Source organism: Poecile atricapillus, chromosome 3 (genome assembly GCF_030490865.1).
Source record: "Poecile atricapillus isolate bPoeAtr1 chromosome 3, bPoeAtr1.hap1, whole genome shotgun sequence".
Classification (NCBI taxonomy): domain Eukaryota; kingdom Metazoa; phylum Chordata; class Aves; order Passeriformes; family Paridae; genus Poecile; species Poecile atricapillus.
In genome coordinates, this window is record NC_081251.1 from 16,036,442 (window position 1) to 16,061,634 (window position 25,193).

The window sequence follows — 25,193 nt, forward strand, 5'->3', positions numbered from 1 at the left end:
TTTGTAGGGTTTTTTGATGTTTGGTTGTTCTTGGTTTTTTGGTTTGGGTATTTTCTGTTGCCAGCTCAGATACTTTTAGGTAAATTGAACCCTGATAGGATTTTTGAGATCTGATTTCAAAATTAAATTTCTAAATTCTAGTAGTTTACTTTATGCAATTCACATTGCTTCCCTACCCCAGGGAGGGGGTTTGTAATTTTAAGATTCACATCAGGCAAAACTCTTAGATACTATGAAAATGGTATAATTTCTCAGTACAAAACTCACTTGGCTAGCCGGGGCAGAATATTTCTTGGACAGTTTAAGATTCACTCAAGTGTACCAAATTCAGAACAAAGTGAACTCTGTTTGAGACAGCATAATGATGCTGGGTTTTTGTTTTTCCAGATATGTTTACTTGAAGCAAATAATAATTCTGCATGGAAAAATCAAAGATAGAATCAAGTGTTAGTAGAAACCATGGAGGTGGTCTGCATAGCTAAATAACTTATTTTAATATTCAACTTTGCTATAGTTCTCTTGTCCTTTGCTTACTGCTGCTGTAACTTACAATAATTGCTCTGTCCTTTACTCTTCTCCCTGTAAAAATATGTTATGTTAGTAGAAAATACACATGAAACACTTCAGCTGTATTTGTAGAACCTAATGCAGCAGTAAAAGACAGGTGATATCAAATACTACGTTTAAGGTTTAAATTCTTCTCATTGCGTTGAAAACTGCAATGGTTTGAGCTAAGAAACAAATCACTTTGTTCTTGCATTGAAGACATTCCAGCATAGAGGAGTTACCTTGGACTCCTAATATAAACTTCCCCTGGTATTTCTAAGTGAAAGAAAATCCTGAATTTGTATCTAAATTGTTTTTTCTTCCTTTTTTTGTGACAGCCCAATGATGATAATTACGCAGAAGATCACTAGTTTGGCATTTGAGATTCATGATGGTAAGATTTCTTTACTGTGTTTAATTTTCCATCCAAAATGAATTTAAGGAAAAGTTCATAATGAGTCAGTGAATTACTTTAGACCAGTTTTGTGTTTCAAGGCAAAATAAATTTCTGTCTCTCAACTGTTTAATTGATGCTTATTAATGAAAGTACTGAGAAATGTTGCTCAGACTCTACAGGAGCTCTAAAAATGCTGACACTGTGCAGTATATATGACTTGTCAGAAGACCAGTGACACATCTGGAGTTAGTGTCTAAAGAACACTGATATTCTTTTGGACTGTGAGAGTTAACTAAAGAACTTCCTAATTCAGAGATCTGTTGCTGACAGATGGATAGAAAAAGCACATGTAATTTCATTTGTTAAGCACCTTTTGTTTTAAAATGCTAATTCTTGAGCACTTCCCTAGTTGGTGCCATATATGCTGATTTTTATGAAGCCTTTATGTGTTTCATTTTGTTTAGTATTGTAATTACACTCACAGTGAACAGATTGCTGTGAACAGGAAGATTATCTAATTACATTTATGTCTTTTCTTCTGTCAGATGTATCCATCAGGTAAGTGGGCCCTAGTTGTGACAGTGAATCCTAATGTTGGCTTTCATGGGTAGGATAGCTAGGTTTTTAGTTACCTTGAAATTCAAATAAATAATTTTCATTTTAAAGTTTGAAAATGTCATTTAATAAATCTGTCCAATTAGCTTGAATCACTTGGAGGTACAGATTTAAGTTGAAGATTTGAGAGTATAGCTCCAGACATCTGGATCAAGACACCTGCTGTTCTGATATTGCTTATTAATGTTGTGCATGAAGTTTAATGTGTTTTTGTCTCATATACATCCTAGCTTTAGTGCTGTTGGTGTTTCTTTTTTTTTTCCTTCTTGTTAAGTGACACTGTCTAGAGAAGCCTGTAGGCAAAAACATTCAGGAATATGAAAAGTTGGGAAAATACCTTTTTTAAGTATTTTTGTATGAATGAAAATAAATAATACTAGCCATATGTAGTTGGTCAAAGACAGTGATGTTTAACTTCTAGGGAAAATATATTCAAAAGTAGTAATCTTGCAAGCTGTAATCAACTGAAGTACGGAGTATACAAGGCAGTGGAAACAGGTTATTATAAAGAAGTTCTAGTATCAAGTATGAATGCTTCCTCTATTATTTTGCTAGGGGAAAGAGCTATTCTGAATTTGCTGATATCATGCACAAATAGTAGAGTGGTGGTATGTAACAAGCACGTGAGTGTTCCTGGCAATCTTCAAACAAATGTTTCATTTAGTCAGCTCTATTAACTTCCATCACCAACTAGACTAGAATTTTTGCTACTTAAATTAATTCAGGTAATTTGTATTTTCTTCTGGATTTCTTTATAGGTAGCACTGAATTATAGTTGAAGTCTTAAACAAATTTTGTTCCTCATTGACCTCTAAATTCTTTGTCAGCCCTTGAGGAATAGCTAACAGTAAACTGGAAAAATTTCTCTCTGATTGTGTCTGCAGTTTAGCAGATACCTTGGGTTGGATGGTCATGGTTGCAGTGTGAACATGACTTTCAAAAGTTGATGTGACCAATGTGAATTCAGGAGCAATTTATAGTCTGGTGTCGGGAGATGCTAAGAAAAGATGTACAGGGGAGACTAAGATTGCATTAAAGCAAAGTATTTTAGTCTTGGACAACCTAAAAGGGATCCTTCATGACAAATTAATGAAAACAAGCCCTACTGTCAGTGGACGTTTGTTCACTGTACAAAGGTCCATGCTTCCACTGGAAATTACTTAGAGATATACTGACAGGAGAGGAGATAATGTTGCAAATCTTTCTACTAAGTGATTAATGGCACTCTGAGCCTCTAGCCACATCAGCTTGGCTATATTAATCACCAATTACTTTATTTTCTTCCCTCATTTTTTGCCAGTACATCCAAGGAGAGTAATGAAAATTACCAGCTGAAAAAAAAGTGTTGTGTGTTGGAAGTTCCTGGTAAAACTTCCAAGTTTCTGGTGGTAGCTGGGTTGGATTTTGGTAAAGGCCAGTCTTCTGGACTCGATCTTTCCAGGGCAGCCAGTTTATGTTCTGCTGGTTTCATTTGAAGGTCCTGGAGTGAACTGAATGTAGCCAGAAAGGCCACTCAGTCATGCTGCACATTCAAGTATCTGTCTAGCTAAGTGGATATGTTTCCATAGCTAGTTTCCAAGTTGAAAACTACTATGGATCCCATACACAAATAACAGCTGCCCCTATAACTGTTACACCCTTGTGCTCTTGTCGTGGGGGATTTTGTTAAGCAGGGAAATTAAATGCAAGTTGTGTAGGGTTTGGACTTGATATCCTTGTGGGTCCCTTCTGACTCAGCCTATTCTGTGATTCTGTACTTGAGGCTTGCTGTGTAATACAGACTTTTCAGACGTTTGCATGGATCACAAACTTATACCTCAAGAGATTTGGAGTATGCATTTCATGTATTCCGATTTACATTTTAACTTCAGTCTTTGATAGTTCTTACTTTGCAGTTCCTTGTTACTCAAATGAGGAATGCCAAAAATGAGTAGTCATTGTGTTAATACTTGCTTTGTATTTTTTGCTGATTACCCCTGGCATCTCACATGTATATTCTAAAGGTAGAATTTCTTTTTATGTGATTTGGAAACTGCTGATGTCCCTATTAATTTTTATGGCAAGATTTAGATTTATTTATGCAACACTTCAGGTGAATAAAGTATTAAGGGAGAAATAGGAATTTCATTTTTTATTAGAAAAAAAAATTGCAGCTGTTGAACAAAAACATTGCTTTCTAATATTTTGATTATATATATAATTATAATTATATAAGTGAAACTGCCATGGTGTGGTGCTGTTTTGTGGGTTGTTTTTTGTTTTTTTTTTTTGGTAAATTGTTGCTTTCTTATGTATAGGAGTTCCTCTTAATGCTCTCTCTCCAATTACCTATTGCTTTTTTTTATTTTTTTAATTTTTAATGTGTCCCTCTTATGATAGTGAGAGCATGGTGATTATTGTTTCAGTATCAGTTACCAATTTTTATTTTTTTTTAATCGTATGTGTCCTTATTGGTTAATGGAATTGTATTGTATTTTTCCCCTTCGAAGTCTTCAACTATAGTTTTGTACCTGCATTTTGCTTGCATGGCTCTCTGGATATTAAGACTTATAAATTTTACTGCTTTTTTTGTAGGTTTTTTTCGATTTTATTCAGTGGGCATTCATACCTCTTTGCCTTTGTTGGTGTCAGTATGGTAGTAACTAAAACTGTTATTGTCCGTGTGTCTTTGGATCTTGAAATGTTTTAATAACAACATACATTTGGGCTCAACTGGTGATTCATTTTAGAACCACAAAATTTACTGTAATTGCAACAGAGCCTGCAATAGTATCTGTTTATTATTAATACATAATACTATGTCTAAGATTTTATTAGTTATGGATTAGCCAGATTTCCATGCAAATACAGAAGTGGATAAGTTTAATGACAAAGCTGGGGTGATGCCATGATATGTTGTAGTGAGAGCCCAGAAGCGGTCATAATATCCCATAATAAAGTCTGTGTGGCAGGATAGTGGTGTGTGCCTAAGGGTGTTGGGTTTGTTACCATTAGGATATGGGCTCTCGAGAAGGAATGTAAAGCTAGAACTTCCTCATGATCTAGACCACTTGGTAATTTTTTTTTTTACTGATGATGGTAAAATTCTTTTAGCAAGGAAGGAACATAGGAGTATTTCCTGCTTTACAGATGAGAAGATAGTTACAGTTGCTGAGTGACAAAATTGTTTCACCTCTCTAACAGAAGTTTGATAAAACCCATTTTCTCTAATCTCAGCTGTGTGATTTGGTAGTAAGAGCTGCAGTTGTTGTGGTAGTCTCCTGCTTTAGGACACAAGAGAGCAATTCTTAAAATCTCCAGAGGAATGTTACAAAACGTCATGAGTTCCCTAGCCAGCAGTGTGCTGCTGAAGTGGGAGTTCTTCATCTTTGGTGTGTAGTAGATAGGGAACAGCTGTGGTTTATGAGGTCTCTGTTCCCATGGGCCTGGGAAATAGTGAATACATATGTATTAATTCATCTCATATTGAGTAAGCATCAATGTAAGAGCACCTCTTCTATGTTTGTTTCCTGTGATCTAAAAAAAATCTTAATGATAGCTTCCTGAAAGCTTTCAAGAGTACGACAGATCATCATGTTCTTGCATGCTGTGCTAAAACTATAAATGGGCCTTCTAGGCACTGAGAAAGCATTTTAAAAAAAACCCAACAGGGAAAGCCACTAACCTGACCTCAAAGAATTTGCTGGGTGGAGGGAAACCTTAGTGAGATAGGGAAATGAAAAATTAATGGAGGCTTACTTGGAGGCAGTATGTTTGAGACAGCAAGTGCATTGCTCACCAAGTTATTTGGGCCTTAAATGACTTCATATGTATTTATGTATGTGTATAACTAAAATCTGTTTTAAATACATGGTTTCTTTCCTCCTACCTCTCCAAAACCACAGATTGTATTTCAGTGGTTAGATTCTTCTATTCCAGGTTTGAGGGTTTTTTCCTCCTTTTTCATATCAGTGTTGGGGGCTTCTTTCTTTTGTACTTATGGAATTTTTTCCCATAAGCTGCTAGGATACTATTGGGTACTTCCGGGTACTTAAGAAAAACAGAAGAGTGGCCAAACTCAGGGGAGAGGATACCTGGAGATTTGGACAGGCAAAAAGATGGGGGTTGGGGGAGCTGCTGGGGCTCTCGCTCTGGGTTTCGGAGGACAGGCGGGCTGTTGCTCACTGCGAAGAGGATTCCCTGTCACCGCCGGAGCCTAGTCCGGTACTGCCTCATCCCTTCTGTGGGTGAGTCTTGGCTCGTAAGAGCAGCCGCTGTGCTGAGCCCTTATTAACACCTACATCACTAAATGAGAGAACTATCCTCGTCGGCTCGGGTGCCGCGATCTTGGGCTTGCCCCTCTCCGCCCTGCTGGGAGCCGGGTGCCGCTGTCCCGTCCCCATTGCTGCGCTGTAGCCGCGCACCCCCTGCCGGCCGAGACCTCCCGCGGTTCCAGCCACAGGTCCGGAGCGTCTGATGCATCTTGCTACCACCCCGGGAGTTTTGCTCATTCCTTCCGGCCCAGCTTGCTGTTTCCGTAAATCCTGCTTAAACACCGGGACCGGCTGCCCCAGAGGGGTTTGCGCAGCAAAGCCTCTCTCCCGTCCCGTCCCGACCCGTCCCAGCCGAGCCGCCATTCCCGCGTGTGGCCTCAGCCCGCGCCACAGCGCCCCCTGCTGGCGCGGCGGAATGCCTGCCCCGCCCGCCGGGAGCAGCAGCGCCCCCTGGCGGCCGTGCCCGGGACTGCGGCGAGGGGAGCGCGCCTGCGGCCGGGAGGGTCACGGTCCTGTTCTGTTTGGTGTGAGTGCCAGAGCTGCTGTTTGCTTTGTTATAAATACCAGTAAAGAACTCTTATTCCTATCCCCATGCCTTTGCCTGAGAGCTCCTTAATTTCAAAATTATAATAATTCGGAGGGACAGGGCTTACATTTTCATTCCAAGGGAGGCTCCTGCCTTCCCTAGCAGATATATATCTTTCAAACTGAGACACACATCAGTGATGTGAAATGCTTCATTTGACTAATGAATCTCTTGTTTAGTGTCTAATCTGGCTTTATGCAAGTTCATTTGGACACACTGGGTGATTGCTTCCTCTTTCTAACTTAATAGTAAAATACTGACATGGAATATAAGGGCAAAGAAGGCTTCTGCTCCTGTCAGTTTTCGTTGTGTGGGCTGTGAGAGACTGAAGGCTCTGTATGGGACACTTCACTAGTGGGATCTACATCCATCTGTAGGTGTCTTTGTGTTAAATTTCTGTTTGTATTAAATTCAGAGATTCACTACCTGAGAACTATAATATTATGGCCTTAAAGGTTATAGAATCTTTCAAAACGGTTCTTCCACATTTTTTATTCAGTGCCTTTATTAGCATAGAAGTCTGCTACAGAATCAAGGAGAAGATGTGAAAATGTAGTGATGAGGAAGAGAAGGTGTTGCATGAAGTTAGGGGGTGATAATTTATTCTTCAGTTTCTTGCCTTGAATGAGTATGAATGGGGATGACTTTCGACTGTGAATGATCAGGACCAAGGAAGGCATTTTCCCACATAATGGGGAAAGAGAGGAGATGGCAAGTTGGTAACCCCTCTGTATTCTCAGCTTTGTTGAAGACTAAAAGTGTGGTTTTGAAGTCATAAGTGTGTGAAGATCATGGCCACATTGGAGTCACACTAAGACAACAGAATTATCTTTGTAGATAACAAATGTTTCCATGAGTCATAGAATTAAATTAGCTTTTACTTCCCCTCAGCTCCTCAATCTTTTTTTTGTCATAAGGCTGACTGATTTTGATATCTAAAAAAAAACTGGCTCCAGTTGAAAATTACCCTGGGTATAAGGGCTCCCCTCTGCATTTACTGGCATCAAGGAGTGGGGTTAAAGACAACTGTTCCATGAGAGGAGGAGTATCTTCTATAGAAGTAGCTATTTTCATAAAACATGTTAGGATTTCATATTTATATTGCCCTGCTCTTTTGTCAGACTTGATTAGGAATTGGCTGTTGTGTTTAAGCACTGCTGTGGAGGAAGATAATTGAAGTGTGATCCCATAAAATTGATTTCCTTTAGGAAGCTATGTTCATAAAGTTTTTAGTACTTGCAATGGCAAATAAAAAATGCAAATATGAGCAGCAGGAAATGGCTGCATGTGGGAGAATGTCTGAGCCACTAGAGTAGGCTGCAGGAGGATCTGAAGTGGTCATTCTCACTGGAATTCTGAATACCATTCAGAGCGGGCTGGTATTAGCCAGGGCTGTCTAAAGGAGGGAGCTCTACTTTTTTTGTTTTCCTGAATTAGTGTATTTCATAATAAATGAAAATGTTGAAATTTTTCACTTTTCTCTTTCATGGGAGTACAGATTTTGAAGACTTTTTTCAGGGATAGGTTGCCAGCATTTCAGAAATAGCCACATATGGCAAGAAGGTAAACTCAGATTGCTGCTAAACTTAAGACTTGGACTGCCCCCTTCTGCTAGCAGGGGTTAGAGCTTCTTGTTAGTGCTCAGAAAAAAAGGCTGTGGCACCCTTTCCTGCCATTCCTGCTTCACTGCACCTTGGTCACAAACTTTACTTGCTGTGCAAAGCTGTTCTTGAGGTCTGCTGTAAGTTTTGAATTGCTGAAATCTCTCTTGGACTATGTTCATTTTATGCATCAAAACTACAGTGACTAATGACAATGTCTGGGGGCTTATCCTGTTTCCAGAATTGGAAATAAACGGTTTTACAACCTGCAGACTTTGAAGTCCCGACCAGTGTAGGAGAATTGTTTTTGTTAATGCTTTTTTCAAGTTGTCCTAATGCTTTCCTGAATTCTACATGATTTCATGTTTAGGCACTGCTGGATATTACTGAAGATACGAAAGTTTGTAATTTTGTCAGTAAGAATTGTTTGATCTAACTCCAGCAAAAATGTTATGTGACATAATAGCTCTGAAATTGCTTGAGGCGTTAAGAAATTACATTGCATCATGAAGCTAGTTCTGCTGAGTAGAGAAACTGCTAATTAATGTGGGGGGGTTTTAGCTTTTCTTTATGTTCTTCTTTTTCCTGTCCTCTTTCCTAGGAATGTTTCGGAAAAATGAAGACTTGACTCCATCACAGAGGTGTTTGGCTGTAAGGTAGGCTTTCAGACATCCTGCTTTGGGGGTGTTTTGTGTGCTTTATTAATACTCTGTGCAGTTTCTACAGCTCACATTCAAGACCGAGTTTATAAGCTCATGCAAAACAGATCTGTGTTTTTATATATTTTTAGTTTAATTTGTACATCTGTTCTTCTGAAAAATATCACTAGGAGTAAGTTTTATAGTTATTTAGGAAAAACATTCTAAGTTCTATGCAGTCTATGAATGCCATATCAGGAGATTAGTAAACAGTACATATATGAAGTAGCTGGTGAAGAAACATTGTTAAATTCTGTTTTTCAGTATTTAACTTGCCTTTTCTCATTTCTTTATTCAGGACACTTGAAAATAGTATATTGCTTTGGACAAAAGACTGTTGAGACCTTTGCTTTAATTGAAATTATTGCCAGTTAACACTAACCTTTGTTTATTCATTCAATTGTTGAGGGAAAAATAGAGAACTTAATACAGTTGAACAATTACTTAGGAAAACAGCCTTCCCTTTCCTTCCTCAGGCTCAGCTTCAGTCAAACTCCTCTACTGAGCAAGGAGAAACTCAGTAGAGTTCAGAATGTCTGTGAAAATACTCAATATGGGTTGGAAAGAAACACTGTGTAGAATGTTTTGAGCTGTGATTACAAAAGACAGACAAACTGCTCTTGTCCGTGTGGTTTTTACTGCAGTCAGAGTGAGCAATGGCATGGAGTATGACCTTTCCTGCTGTGGAAATCCTGAAGAACTACACAATCCATCTCACAAGTTGCTTGTCTTTGAATTACAGACGCATGCCAAGTCTACTGGAGTATTTAAGTTACAACTGTAATTTCATGGGTATCCTGGCAGGCCCGTTATGCTCTTACAAAGACTATATTACTTTCATTGAAGGCAGATCATACCAGCTGCAACAGTCTGAAGCAAATGGGAAGGAAGATACAAAGTATGAACAAACGGATCCTTCCCCAAATGTAAGATGTATGACTCTTGCAGTGCTGATGCTTATGTAATCATTGCATGGAAAGCTTGGTTTGCACTCTTCATTTACAGGCATCACTGCTGAGCTGTATCTGGAGTTCATTCATCAGCAGAATAGTTCCCTGTTCAAAAAGTTATATGCTTATTTTTTAAAGGCAGGTTTTCTCCATGGTTACCAGTCTGGATCTTGTGGATAAAAGCAGATGAATTTGGAGCTTCCTAACAAGCTTATATGGTAAAAAGCCATCTTTAAAACCATTCATGCGTGATCACTTCAAAGCATATACTGTGCATAAAACCCAGTCATATGTAACAAATTGAAAAAGTCATAGAAACAGTTTAATTTTTCATGCTTGCAGTCATGTAGAGAGGTATTAAAGATGGATTTTGATCTGAAGGTGTAGTAAAAGATGTACTGGCCATAACCCTATGAATAGTATTCTGAGCCACATAAGTCTTTTTTTCTCTTTGGTCTGTTATTGGAGAAGAGACCAAATACACAGAGAAGATAGTCCAGTTGATCATGTCTTACAGGAGAGATTGTATGACCTGAATTTGAATTAAAAGCTCACAAACTTGTTACTTTTAGACTTTAGTCCGATAAGGTTAATAGGTACTGAATATTATTTTCCCACTCTTTTCATATAATCTTAAATAGTAATATATCTGGCATTTAAGTTTGCATGTGCTTAAGATAATTGTTACCTCACATAAGAAGCAGATATTTCATGGGGTCCATTGGAACACTTCACACAGATAGCTTTTGCTAATTCCAGCGCCAGTTGCCCATGTTCTGCTTGAGACCAACTGTTGCTGGAGCAGATGAAGATGTTCCCACATGTAGCTGCTTGTCTTGTCCTGCTATCTGGAGGTTACAGCCCCACAGCTGGGCCAAGGGGGGTGCTTGCTTCCCAATCGGTTGGGGCATCTCCAGCTACTTCCATCCCTGGAAAGTGTGTGAGGACTCTTTGCATATGCCATCTTACCCATCTTGTGTGATTGTAGTAACTTGCACAACTGGCATCTAAACTCATGGTGGGAGGATAACACTTGAAGGTGCTCCACAAGTTGACAGAGCACATGAGCTCACACAAGTGAGCTGTGGAGCAAGTTAGGAAGGGTAAAAGACACGGGAGAATTCCTTGTGTGGATTGCCATTACATGGCCCATGCTCTGCTTTGATATGTTGTATTGACAAAGTCGCAGGCACTTCTGTTTCTAAGCATTGTTTTAGCCCAGTAAAGTCTTGTGTACCAAAATCCTATTTCTGCAGAGAAGTGTTATGTAGTAAAATTATTGCAAATGAATGGAGGTAAACCAAATCTACCTGTATCAGTACTTCTGGACACACATCTACTGATTGCCTGATAGGATTTTCTGGCTTTTTACCACATAATCTTGCTAGTAATATGGACAAGGTCAATAGAAATAAATATAAACCTATGATGGCTTCTTCTTTCAGGTAAGTGGTTTTCGTTGAAATTAATTGCTCTTAAGATGCTTGAAACTTTTGCAATTTATGCTGCATTAGCTTTTGACATAAAAACAAAGAGAAGTTGTTTATGTTCTTGATACTTCATCTCCCAATTGGTATCAGAGAAATTTGGCTGCATTTTATAACACCAGTGAGTATTGTGTGCTTTTGGAGAAAGATGAATGACACAATTTTACTGCATTTGCTGTATCAATTAAAATATTCATTTTCTTGTTCTAGAAGAATGTTTAAATACCATTAACTTTATATTAATACTTTAAATTCATTATTATTTCAAGAAGAATAAATTTCTAGGTAACTCAAAAGATTTTAAATGTAGTGGGGATCAGCAAATGTTAATGCCATAAATAAAAAAGAATCCTTGAGCTGAGTTATAGTAAGTTTCATTTCTTGTAAAAATATAATTACATAATCAAAGTGGTTCATGCCAGCCTCCTCCTCTATACTGTGTTTTGACTGCATGATGTTAACTTGGATTAGTACTTTTGCTGTGTTCATTGCATGTTAAATGAATCAAGTCATCATATTAAAACTTACTTCTCATATCCCTCCTATTGTGCCTTTTTGCAAGCTATCAGTTGTTGGTGCTCAAAGTGGTGTCAACTCTCAGAAATTAATATCTGTCTTTGTAAGTTTCTTTTTATTATGGCTACCCTTAAAATACAAGATTCTTGTCAGCAGATTTCTGCTTTCTTGCTTATTATGCAGAATCTTCCTACAGGTTATAATGTTCTTGCTTAATTATCTATAATTTTTATCTGAGATACCAACCTTCCCAGAATAATGTGCTTTATTATCATTCAATATTATGTATTATGTACTGATTCTTTATCAACCTAAGAACAAGTTCATTCAAATAAAATTTTTGAACAGTCCTCTCTACTTTTTAAAATCTGTTTTTATATATTTTACATGTTTATGCAGTAATTTATTTCTAAAATTTCTGACCTCTGTGAGTGTTTTACCTTTATTTCTTCAATTAGAAAGCTTCTCCTGAGCCCCTTTCTCCAATTAGGTATCTAGCTTTCAACCTAATTTTATTCCCATCTAATTTATGCACGTTTAATTTTGTCCTGGCACTGTCTCCTAGCTTAAGTACCTCCTTCCCTTCCCAGTGTTGATCATATTTGATGTATTTATACAGGTATACCCAGTTGCTTATCAAAACTAGACAAGACAGGTCTTTTTACCTTTTTGTTGTAAAATACTTTGTATTTCTTCTGAGGTCAAAGTTATCCTGCATCTTACTGTCTTTTAATTACTTAACAAAGCAGTTATTTTGCTATGTTGAAAACTTGATAGAATAAATGAAATTTAACTTCAAGTTACTTCATCCTTGTAAAAACTGACCAACCCCCCAATGTGACTGTGTAATTCAGTGATTGCCCATTTATGCCTTGGCAAAGAGAGTTCTATTAAAAAACTGATTAATTAAGCAATAGGAAGTGAATGAATATTTTACCAAATGCATCTCAATAGGTAATTGAACAATTGAACCATGATTTTGTTGGTGTCAGTGCACAGTGTTGTAGTCTGATTCAGATAATTTGATTAGTCTGAAACTAACTTCTTGTGAAAAAACAAACAAATAAACCACTAAAACCTACCAAACATACTATCACCTTCCCACCAAAAAAATTTCAAACAAACCACCCCCTCATCCAAACTGCCAAAAATCTAGGTTTTTATCTGATTTGTTTATCTGATATGACTCAGCCTAAGAAGCGTGAAGCAAACCTGGAGCGAAGGAGTGGAGGCAGGGCAGGACTCTGCTTTGCACTGCAGCCTGTGCTTGGCTTGGCCTTCAGAAACTGCTTAAACTGGGCTGGAAACAGCAGCTCCCCAGCTTTGTAGAGGTGGGGGATTTATCTCCACCACAGTTTTCTAAGGACACTATTATCCCTGATTCTGATCCCTCTAAGAGGTATCATTGTGCTGGGATTTACAATTATTCAGTGAAGCAGTGCAATTAAAAAAATAGAAAAAGTTTAATTTATGGCAGAGTAGTGTTCAAATTCACTACTTTTTTCTTAAAATAAATTATTTTGAAATTCTGATGCTCTTTCTTAAAGGAGGTGTTTTCACCTCCACAATTAATTAAGAGAAATTCAGAGAAATACAAAGCATGTTTGGCATTGAGTAGGCAGGTGAGTGACATCTTTTTACTAATAGAAGAATTGTTAAATAGAAGCAGTGGCACAAAGCAAGTTGTTGAACAGAGATAAGTGGCCAAAACATTTTTTGAGACTTTGTGGTCATCTTCAGATGGAAATAACCTATTTTATGTATTCATACTTATGTTTTAACTTGCATGTTACTGTTATCAGCTTATAAATATTGTTTCTCCTGCATAATTGAACATGACTTGTAATTATGGCTTAGGCCTTAAATCCTTGCAAATGTCTTCAGAACTTGGTGTGGTGCCTTCTGATGCTTACAAATATCAGACTTTTACATTTGTCAGATACTGCATACCAGAATGAAAAATTCATTAGTTTTAGTAGTAACTGATTTTATGAACATTCATTTCTATTTAAGATCCTGAAGGTGTTATGCCAACTGAACTTGCCCTCTGCTGTAGCAGAGAGAGAGATTATTAATAGTTCTAGAGTAATGAAGGAATGCTTTTAGGAAATGAATGCTCTTCATGTTGAACTCTTGTAATAGAATAAATTATTAAATGAAGTTTATTAGAAAGTAGAAACAAATAATTACGCACCAGCTTTAACCATAAATAGGTAGTCACCTCCTGAATTATCTGGCTGATGTTTTTCTAAATAGCTGGGATTCCTGATCCTCTCTGAAATACCTTCTGAGATGAGCCAAGTGAAATGTATGCAATATCCAAAAATACCCTCACTGTTTTACAGCTTTTCCAAGTCTAATTTTTTAGTCACATCAGGTTGTACCATTTCTTACATCTGTGCAACTGGGTGAATCTTTGATACTGTCTGTCTTACCAAAGTGTGTGCTTTCAGCTGGACATTTACTGCTCCATTCTGTATGATGGAAAGGAGTTTTATTTTGGAACTAGATGTGAAGCTGAACTCTCAGTGAAGCAGGATGTTATCTTTACACGTTTGGATGGGTGTACTGGAAGCCGTATAGACAGATTCTGAATATATTTTTGTTCTGATGCTTCAAACAAAAGTAGATTGTTTTCTTGTCAAGTTTAGTATCTGTATAATTGTAATGTGAATTAAAACTGTAATGTTTCAATATCAAGATTACATAAAATAAAAATCTGAAAATCACGTTTAAATGAATTAGCTCTCAAACTTCTCATTTGTTAGTGCTTGTTTTAGTATGTTACTGGGGACTTTCACAAAACATGGTATCTGCCCTTGGGACACGGATCAGACTAATGACTTTGAACAGTCAGTGTCAGGCATATATATTGCTCTATATGTAAACATATAGTGCTCTGTATGTTTTATATGGATCCTTAGAAAAGTTCTACCAAAAATACATACTCTTTAATTGTGGTGGTTATATCAAAGCGGAGTTTTGAGAAAATTTGGTTAGGTCCTATCTGAACAGCACACTTTTACACATCTGTGAGCATATTATTTGTCCCATTGTAGCTTGATCACTCTGACTGGGAAAACAGGTCTATCTAGAACTGATTTGCTGAAATTTGGCCTGAAATTCATAAGTCATTTCAGTATTTTAGTTGGTTTAGCATTTAGATGGGGTAATAATCTAACAGAAATGATTGATGTATTGAGTTGGGCAGCAATTGAACACCTGCATTATGCCAAAGAGTCCTGAAAAAAAAAAACTTGGGTTTTGCCATTATTTTGGAGTCTCTGCAGTAATAATATTACTTTGTCCTAGATAATATGTTTTGTGTTATGATGTCGTAACAATTTAATTGCTGTAGCAGTTTGACAAGAGAATAAGAAAAAAAACTGAGTTGCAAAAGGTGCTCTGGTTATTAAAAGGGCTTTTAGCGGCTCGGTATAGTCAGACTGGATTTGTTGTGTTGGCCAGCAGTGATGCTCACAACTTGATCAATATTCCTTGAGTCTCTATAAAATAGCAATTATTTTATAAACTATTATCAAGTTACTAGTATATATATTACTGAAAAATTAACATATGTATGTATCTGTATAGGGAAGGAAGATTATAACTTTCCTTTGTTTCCAGAAGATAAACAAAAAAAAATGAAGCTTACAGAATCCCCCTTGTGAAATTTTCAGGTAGCCGTGGCACAGAAGCTCTTGATCTGTGGACTGTCCTTACTCTTCCACATGACTATTACAAAAACTTTGCCTGTGGAATACAACATTGATGATAACTTCAGAGCTACAGCATCATGGCCTGTAAGGTTTTTCTACCTGTATGTGTCTCTTATGGCTGCCAGACCCAAGTATTATTTTGCATGGACTTTAGGTAAGTCTACATTTAAAAATACAATAATAACAGAAAGAGCATGTATTGAGAGCCATCTGAGATGTGCACACCCAAGTGTGTATTAAAAAGTGGCAGTGCCCTCTTGAGGCCTTAGGAAAACCTGATTGCATTTAAGTCTTTCAAGGTATTAAGTACATTGAACAGTATCTCTCTTTTCGGGAAACAAAAGCTGCCAGAAATGTAAGCACAGTGTTGGGAGAGTGTTGCCAATGAGATCATAGTCTCCTTTGCAAGTCTGAGTGAAACCTAAGGAGTTTTGGAGAGTGGTAGTGTTTCAATGTAGTTTTCTTCTTTTAATAACTTTAAAAGAAGAAAAAGTAGTAGTAAATCTAGTCTAATGTACAATCCTTCTGTTTGTTTGGGGTTTCTTAAAATTCATTTTGATACCTTTGTTTTTGGTGTATCTTCAAAGTTAGTTTTAACCTCTTTCTGTGGTTAGTTATTAGTAATTTGCTTTTATTGATGTTGTATATTGATGTTATTCAATCATGAAGGAAACCTAATATGTTGAAATTCAGATACATGATACTGTTGTTAATTGTAGGTGGTGTTTTCAGAATTTGATGGGTGACACTTCAGTTTTACTCTTTTTTTACTAAAAGATTGAATGGCTGGTGGGATAACATGCTTAGTAACTTATTTAAGACACTTGAATAGATTATATAGTTTAAAGGATATTTTGTGTTTCCCTTTATGTTACTTCTAAAAAAATTATATATACAACAGGAAGATGCTTTAAGTAATCTGACATCTTGAAAGTGGCTCACACAACAGATTTCATCAGCTTCCTCCTCCTCTCCGGTTTTACATATTTGTTTCATAGCTCTTTTGAGAGAGAATCTGTGGGAACAATGCAATAAAGAAAGCTTTAGGATAGCAGAGCAGCATGACTCATTTACAGCTGCTGGTTTCATTCCTGGTCAATGAATGAAATGCTTTCAGCTTGTCTGGATATAGTCGTTCCGGGGCTTGTTGTGGAAAGAAATACTTTTGAATATTATACTCTTATACACCCATATCATCATCTGTAAATAGCAGTAGTCATCTGGAAAGTGAATAATTTTAGTTGGGCTTTTTTTTTTGCCTTTAATACTTCAGTTAGATTCCTCCTTGTGCATTTGCTAGCAGTGTTAGAGCTAGCATTCCTCTGGTAAATACCAAGGAAAATAAACTATGCCAACTCTGTACTTCTAGTTTGCTAGCCTTCTTCCTTCCACTTTGTCTCATCTGAACTTATAATGGTAGGAGTAGAATGTGAGGGTTTTAACAGTTTTACTGGATGTTACATCTGTGAGTTGTACATTACTATTTCTTCACATTTAAAAAAAAAGTGTTAATGAAATTAATTACTTAAAATGAATACTAAAATGCTAGTTAATAAAATGAGTTCTACTCTAGTTGCAGTCTTTGCATTCTAGCTTGTGAAAGATTATGGAGTTTGTCTCCAGCTGTTTCTAACTGAGCATAAAACTATTGCCCATTGTTTGAAGTTGGCATAGCAGCATCAGATGTAAGGCAGAAAATGTAGTTGTTTTCAGAGATATTTTTAAAAAACACAAGGAAGTAAAAATATTATAAATTCAAAAACAACTCATTTGCTTGTATGTATTTGAAAAATACAGTTGAGGAAATGTTAGTGTCTGAGCTAACAAAGCTCAGGTGAAGGTGATGACTGAAAGTGACAGGCAGTAGAGATCCCTGCATTTTCCTGCATAGTCCAAATGACAGTATCAGCTTTTTCTCCTAGGGAAAAATATTGTTTACTTAGAACATCTGACCTTTGACATGCTGAAGTGTAAATACTTCACATTCAAAGGTGTTGTAACAGTGGCCTTGTGCCATTAGTGGAAGTTCGATGAGCTCTATATTCCTTAGAAAATTACTGTTTTCTTCTGTTAGGTTCACACTGCTCTCTGTGAGGTGCTGTGAATGTGCACCTGCACAGAGGGAATCACACAATTTAATCTTTATGCTTTAAGCATCACTGTTGTTGCATAATGAAGACAAAGACATGCATCTGAGCACTGAGCTGCTGTCTCAAATGATTATAACCAGCCACTGTTTTGTAGTCTTAATGCATCTCATTGAGTTTGTTTTTCTGTCTGATTGTTCAAGCAAGTCTCTGTAGGTGGTATGGGAGACAGGGAACATCTGTACTGTGAAGTAGCTAGTGCTACCTCTCATTCTTAAGCTTTTGTGCAAGTTTTTGAATTGGAAGCCAGTGTTACTTGGATTGTTTTCTGTTTGTTCAAGTCATCCTCAGATCCTCAGTATTTAAAAGAAAAAAATAAATGTAGTCTTTAAAATATGATAAATGTTTTGAACAAATTACATGTTGTGTGATGCACAATTCGTAATACAGAAAGTTTATAATTAATTTGTTTTTTCTTGTCTCATTGCAGCAGATGCAATTAATAATGCAGCAGGGTTTGGTTTTAGAGGCTACGATAAAAATGGAGTTACACGTTGGGATCTAATATCAAATCTGAGAATCCAGCAAATAGAGGTTTGTTTCTGGCTCTTTCAGAAAAACCTACATATCCCTGTAGGTAGTTGCTCTTAATTTCAGTAACTTTTCCTATGCATTCATTCCTTTAGATAGTGAATATGTTCTAATTAGGTCAGAAATTATGTGTTCACACCTTTAGAAAAGGGTGGAAAATAGCCTGTTTTGAACATGTTCTACTTGTCAATTGACTTCCAAAGTATTTTGTGGTTATAAGTAAAGTAAATAACTTATTCAACTCATCACAAATTTGGATGGGAGGATTTATAATTTATACATAATAACTTTGAAACACATTGTGACACTCCGCAGTTATGGAAATAATTAGTTTGTTTTATTTTACAGTTTTCCACAAGTTTCAAGATGTTTCTTGATAACTGGAATATCCAAACAGCTCTTTGGCTGAAAAGGTATTTATTTCTTAAAGGAAGTGTTTCTCCACTGAAGTATCTTAGATAAATATTTCTGTGAAGATGGTATAACATTTGAAGCTAACTCCCACAAAACATCATTTGTTTAGCAACTGTGCAGGAGATTCTTCTTCTAATATTTGAATTAAAGCCTCTGAGTTTAGGACTTCCTTCTTAGTGTAAACTATCAGGTTATGATAGAAACTGTTTTTCTTCACAGGTCATAGGGAACCTAAAACTGTTAATCTGCGGAGGCATCTTTTTTCCCTCTCTTAGCATTCAGCCAGTGCGTGTTGCTGAGAGCAGCAGGCAAAGTGTACATCTCAGCCTGTGAAAGCTCTGCATTATTTTTAGCCATAGAGTGACACAGGAACTTCCATACATTCTCTTAGAGAATTTTCTGTGCTCTTTTCATTATGAGTGCATGACAGACATCAAACCCTACAATGTGCTGTCAGCAAAAATTCCAAATGAATCTCTCTCAGCTGCACTCTTTTTCCTTGCCTGGGGAACAGGTACAGTGCCCCGTGAACTACATCATTCTGCTTCTTTGTGGTAAAGTAGAAATGTTCTTGAGTAGTGTGTGGATGTTTCCCTTCTTCCAGTCAGACTGATCTCCTATGATCATAGGAGTTGAACTCCTATGCACAAGTGCAAATTTAACTGAGACCCCTATCTTGGGATCACTTAGAGGACTTTACACCTTATTCTAGGATAGCTGGCAACAGGATGTCTCTTCCATCAAATTTATTCATAGTATGTTCTCTTTCTTCCATAATTTCATCCCTAGATATTTTACTCCTTCAATTTAAAAAAGAAATTGAATTTTATGTGATTATTCTGGTTGTCTCAACAGTCAATGGAATCCATTGCTAGGACAGTCAACAAAAAATTGCATGTTTGCAGGTATTGAAGTGTAGCATTTCAAAAACCAAATACGTAATTTAGCTATTTTGGTTTAGCTAGGGAATAGAAGCTTAACAGTATTAACACATAATAGGGAAAAGTTGTATTTCAGCTTTCAAATCTCCTAAATGGAATGATTCTAAACAAAAATTATTAGTGAAGAAGCATAATATTTCTGTCAAAAATGGAAAGAAAAATTGCAGATCAATTGCTCAGGGTGATAATAAAAGAAGATGTGAGGAACAAATTAAAACATCTCCTTTAATAAGCATTTTTTAAAACAATAATAGGAGAATCCTTGGACATAGTCTAAATTAATTCTGTCAAAGTGAAAGGGTGGGGAAAGGTGGATGTTCTGTGAAAGCTTTGTTGCAAGTAAAAGATTGTTTTAATTGATCATATATGAGATCCATAAATTGTGGTAGAGAATATATATTTTGTTACTAATTGTTTGGTTAGTTGCAATGCTCCAACAATTTGCATAGTGAACAAGCTCATGGATTACTTTAAACATCCACCTTTAATACCTCATTTTTTTACCATTTATAGAAGTACCTAAAACTTTAGCCATTTATCTCACATGAAATACCAGACATTAGCATTTGTTCTGTTCTTCTCAGATAATCGCTAGAAAATGAACCATCAGTTACACCCTGATTGTGTGTAAAAACAAACTTGTAGAAAATGCAGTTAGTGGAGCTACAGATCACAAAGAGGTTTAGTAAATATTTAATGTAGATCATAGTATACAGCAATTTAAAGGCATTAGTGTTACAAGCATGTAAGTTAAAATAGATATTTGCATAGTAGCACATATCAACAATATATTATTGTTATTATAAAGTTTCCTGGCTGGGAAAGCTGTTATGTTCCCCCTCAGCCCTTTCTTTCTCTTTTTCAAAGATACCATCTCATCCCATTTGTCTTTGGTCATGTTTGCAAAGCCTGTGTGGTTCTTGTTGCTCAATTTTGACATCTTTCCAAACCTCTGGTCTTCTTAGAGTAGATGTAGTACTTCTGCTAAGACCTTCAAGGTTTTTCCCTGGATTTTTAGAGGCAGAGTTGATTAATTTGAGTGGGTTAGTAATAATTATTTTCCTTGGGTAATACTGGGATATATTAGAAAGGGTGTTATATCTGTCATTTTTTGCAGCAGAAGTCTACTGTTGATTCATGCTTAGCTGATACTCAGTGTTTCATACTGTTGATCCATATTCATACTCAGCTACACTTTTTCAATACTGTTACAGGAATGGTACTGGTTTGTGTCTTCCACTTTTCTTATTAGATGTTCTATGCTTTGGACTTCATCTTGTTGATTTCAGAACATCCTTCAAGTCTGCCAAGATCATTTTGGATTCTAGTGCTCTCTACTAAGAAAACAATGCCAATCTCGTCCATCCCACCTTCCACCTCAAAAAAAGAAGGGAAGACAAGGTGGAAAAAATACTTCTCAGTCTACCACCTAAGTTAGTAAAGAAAGTATAGAACCAGACCGAAGACAGTACCTTGTTGAACAGTTGATGCATCTTCCCACTTCTAGAGCATTTTGGATAACTTGAACCAGCTGTATTTGAATAGATTTTCTCAACCTGTTGTGATGACCATATTTCATTGGTTTGTTTTTAGGATCATCAAATGGAACATTTGAACATGATATACTATTGCCAAATCCATGGAAACATTTAAATTTATTTTTTTACTCTTTGAAATTGAAATCTGATGATTTTTTTCGTACTATTTTACCTCGGTTGCATTGATACAGTTGAAATTTAGTTAGTTAATTTAGTCAGTTTTGTTCACTCCTGAAAGCTTTCCAGGAACAATTTCAGTACTTTAAACCAAATAAAGATTGAAGACATATATCACTTTATTAATGAGATGTAATTAGCCACCAGTCATATACATTTATAATTAATATCAGTATTAGAACACATAACATTTCACATGGGTTTAGTGCTTTGGTGTAATAAACATTTTAAACACTCTTCTGTAACTAATCCCAAGCAGAGTAATAAGCCCATACAAGTACACAATTACATGCAACCTGCACCTCCTCTCCTAAGGATGTGCAGGGTACAAAACCCTGCTTGCATGCACTGCCTGTGGGAGATGTGGGTGCTCCAGCTTAGTGTGAATCTGCTGATTTCACATGACCCCTCGAAAGGCCTGGCACAAATCCGTGTGCCTGCAGCTGACAGGGATGAGGCACTGCTCCCTGGCATGGTGCACTGCACTGACAGGCCCATAGCTGGGGGTGCAGCTCTGTGTCTACCAGGGATACACTGTCTTGGCCAAGACAGGGGTCATGGTGTTGGTGGGGTGACTTCTGGCTGGGTCAAATGAGGTTTTGAGGAAAAGTATTTTGCTCCAAGATAACTCCCTGACTCAATGCAAATTTTCCTAATGGTTTGCTACTCCTGGGGCTGACAGATTCTTTATCAAAAATGTCTCTGTTTACTATTCAGCCTGGCCAATGTTGTTTTCCTCTTTAATGTGATCTGTTTTGGGCAAATGTCCTCAGTTTTGAGTATTATGCCAGCCTCACATTCTCATCTTAATTGCCACTGTGAGTGAAGCCCTTTAGCAAGAGGAGGTAGTTGTGCACATATCCCACTGAAGACCTCATAAGATAAAACTTACCACATCAATTTGACTGGAATAAACTAAATTAGAAAATTACACTTTTAATCTTTTTGTATTCAGATCCTGTCTTTTTAGCTTCTGTTCCTCAACATTGACTACATCAGTAGGTTTTGGTAATCTTTTATGTGGAAGTTGCAGTAAAGTAGATTACTAGTGTATGTTGTGCCTCTTGGTATCATTAGCTTGTCGTCTTTGAATAACAGATGCGCATTCTCTTCTCTTTCTCTGTTACTAGCTATGTGGTTATAAAAATCTTTTTACCTATTGGTGTCTATAGCCTTTTTAGTTAAAACTCATTTTTGTATGTTAGCCATAGATTTGTCCTCATGCATGCTTGTGGTGTTTATTTCTGCTTTGTTAGTTTGTATCCATTTCCATATTTCCTATTGCTTTTTTGGTTTTCAGATCATTAAAGGCATTAAAGAACTCTTGATGAAGCCATATCAGGACCTTACCATGTTTCCTATCATTCTTCCACATCATGATGGTTTGTCATTGTGTCATATAGTGTTGTCTTCTAGAAACCACCTTTCTTGGATTCCTTTTTTCCTTCTTCCTTCTAGAATTCCTATTATAGGACCTTGTCTAGTAATTCAGAGTCTCAATTTTAAAATAACAGAGTTCAGCATTTTCCTTATTTGATACTCTCTCAGCACTAGAGTATTTATTTCAATTTCATCGTCATGCTCACCTAATTGTGTCACACAGACACATTTTCAACTGTAGTTTCTTTATTATTCAAAATTGAAGGTAGTTGTTAAGTTTTCCCCTGCTCCTATAAGCTGCTCTTTTTTTATGGAAAACATATACCTGACTCATCCCAAGAATCTGGAGGTGGTTTGTGCCTTCCAGTGCAGCTTTTCAAACACATTCTTTAATGGCTCAAGATCCCTTATTAATGCCAAAACTCATGTTTGGATGGATGCTTGTGTATTGCTTCATTAGGAATAAGGACCATGTGTGATGGTACTGAGCTCAAGTTTAGCACTGAGGGCTGGAATTGGGAGCTGTGAATAGCTTTAAGCATTTTCTGTCATTTCAAGCCATAATATAGTGACAACATATATTATTATAATTTATTATTATTATTATAGAAAATAATATTATAATAGAAATGCATTATTATAATAGAAAACTGTAATTGCATTGAAACTTCTGTGTTGGAGATGAAACTGGTAAAAGTATAAATGATGGCTGGGAAGATGTGTGTGGTTTGTTTCATGTTACTTACCTTGAATCGTTTCTGACTTGCTAGAGTATGCTATGAGCGAGCCACCTTCAGCCCAACGATACAAACCTTCATTCTTTCTGCCATCTGGCATGGGGTTTATCCAGGATATTATTTAACATTTTTAACAGGAGTACTAATGACACTAGCAGCACGAGCTGTAAGTACCAACCATCTTACTATTATTAGATAATAAGTTTTGTAAAAGCAAATTGATCATGTTCTTTGCTCCAAAGATGCCCTTTACTGTTGCTACACAATCTGTCTGATAATGGTGTTTACTATTTTAATTATGAGAACAATGGGAATGATTAATTAAAAATGATTGGAAACAAGACTATATACAGCATATAACATCTTTGTAGCATATTTTTTGTGGAATCTCTTCCTCTGTATTAACTGATGGTTATGATGGTGATGATGGATAACAAGCTGAACAGGTTGTTTATAATTATCTAAAATAATTTTGAAAATATCAGTGACAATGAGTAGCTTAAAATTTGAGTGTCAATGCTATATACTTCTAGAGTCTGCTTCATTCCTAATTTCTCTCCAGTACTATTGTAAGGATGATAACTAAAAAATGTTCCCCCTCTAGGAGCACATAAAAATCTCTAGTGCAGTTACTATTTCCAGCTGGCCAGCCAGTAGTGTAGTAACATTAACATGCTTCTGCTGTTGCTATTCAGAACCATATGGAAACAGCAAATCTGCCAGGAAATCTCTCACAGTTCTGCCTGAGAAAGCTGTGTTAGAACAGGGACAGGTTTATCAGTCACTCAGTGGAAAAGAGGAACAAATTACACATCAGATCAGAGCAGCATAACAGAGCATTTTTTGTTGAAAGAACCAGGAGAGTGAGAAATTAAGATGACTGCTGTGTGGTTGCTATAATAGCTAGAGGAAGGTGGTACTTCAGATTTAGGTTGTTACTACATCAGTAAAACAAATGCTTCTCTTTCTTCACAAAATATGGGTATAGTCTGTGTTTGACAGAACTGACTCCTTTCTTTACAATAGATACAGCTTTCTTCTTCTTCCATATCTATCACAGAGAACTTTTGATATTTATCAGCCAGGGGCTGGTGCAAAAGCCAAGGTTCTGGGACAGTTCACAGATAAAAGTTGTTTACTTAGGGAGATGAGTCCAGTAAATTGGAGTGCTCACTGCCCTTCATCCTGGGCTTCTCTAGTAGACTACATTGTATTCACGTTTCATATGTATCAATCAATAGGCTAGTAAAAATATTTTGAGTTTTGGTATCGACAGGTACTTAATATTAATTAAGATATGTTACAGCATATTTGTTATTTAACTCTACTAGCCTTTAACTGCAAAGTTTGGCAGCACTGATCCACACTTTGTTCTGTTATGGCTAAGTGTGTATCAAACTTATTTTACTACCTTTGATCGTTACACATTTCATAACTGGGTGTTTATTAGTGGCAGTCATAGAGTTTCAAGTCCTAAAATACAAGCTTACAAAAACTTTGTGAAGCTTCATCTGAGTTCTACAGAACTCAGGAACAAGTCCTTGCATGTGACCATAGGAATAACTGGAGGGAAATGGCAGGATGAAGGGTATGTTGCTAGAATTACTTGTTTGACTTAGCTTAACTAAGCAAAGACTGAGTGGGACTGTGGTATTTACAGGGCAATTAAAATAAGAAGAACAAGAAGGGTCAAAAAGGGTTTTTCTGAAAAAATAATAAAAATTTTAAAAGAATTTTCTGAAAAAATAATTAAATCAGCAGGAGCTAGCCTTGGATATGTTCTTTGGAATGAGGAGTTCTAAAGAAACTGAGGGTTAAGAAAGCTAAACAGTGCAGTCTGGTGTGCAGCTTTTCAGAGAGCACTGCTTCAGTGCAGGTGACCAGGAGGTGGCAGCTGTGATATCAAGTTGGGGTCAAAGGCTGAATTGAGCCTATCTTGGTTTGTCAGCACATAAGAGTG

General features: G+C 36.7%; 1 protein-coding gene across 1 annotated transcript in view; it reads left to right on the forward strand.

Annotated features, from left to right (window-relative positions):
* The window catches only part of MBOAT2 (membrane bound O-acyltransferase domain containing 2), a 93,147-nt gene that overhangs the window by 60,250 nt on the left and 7,704 nt on the right, over positions 1 to 25,193 (forward strand). Inside the window, exons 5-11 of the mRNA XM_058836489.1 lie at positions 885 to 940; positions 8,600 to 8,654; positions 9,439 to 9,622; positions 15,330 to 15,522; positions 17,946 to 18,049; positions 18,395 to 18,459; positions 23,267 to 23,399. Coding sequence (XP_058692472.1) covers positions 885 to 940; positions 8,600 to 8,654; positions 9,439 to 9,622; positions 15,330 to 15,522; positions 17,946 to 18,049; positions 18,395 to 18,459; positions 23,267 to 23,399 — 790 coding nt within the window. The remainder of the gene's footprint in view (positions 1 to 884; positions 941 to 8,599; positions 8,655 to 9,438; positions 9,623 to 15,329; positions 15,523 to 17,945; positions 18,050 to 18,394; positions 18,460 to 23,266; positions 23,400 to 25,193) is intronic.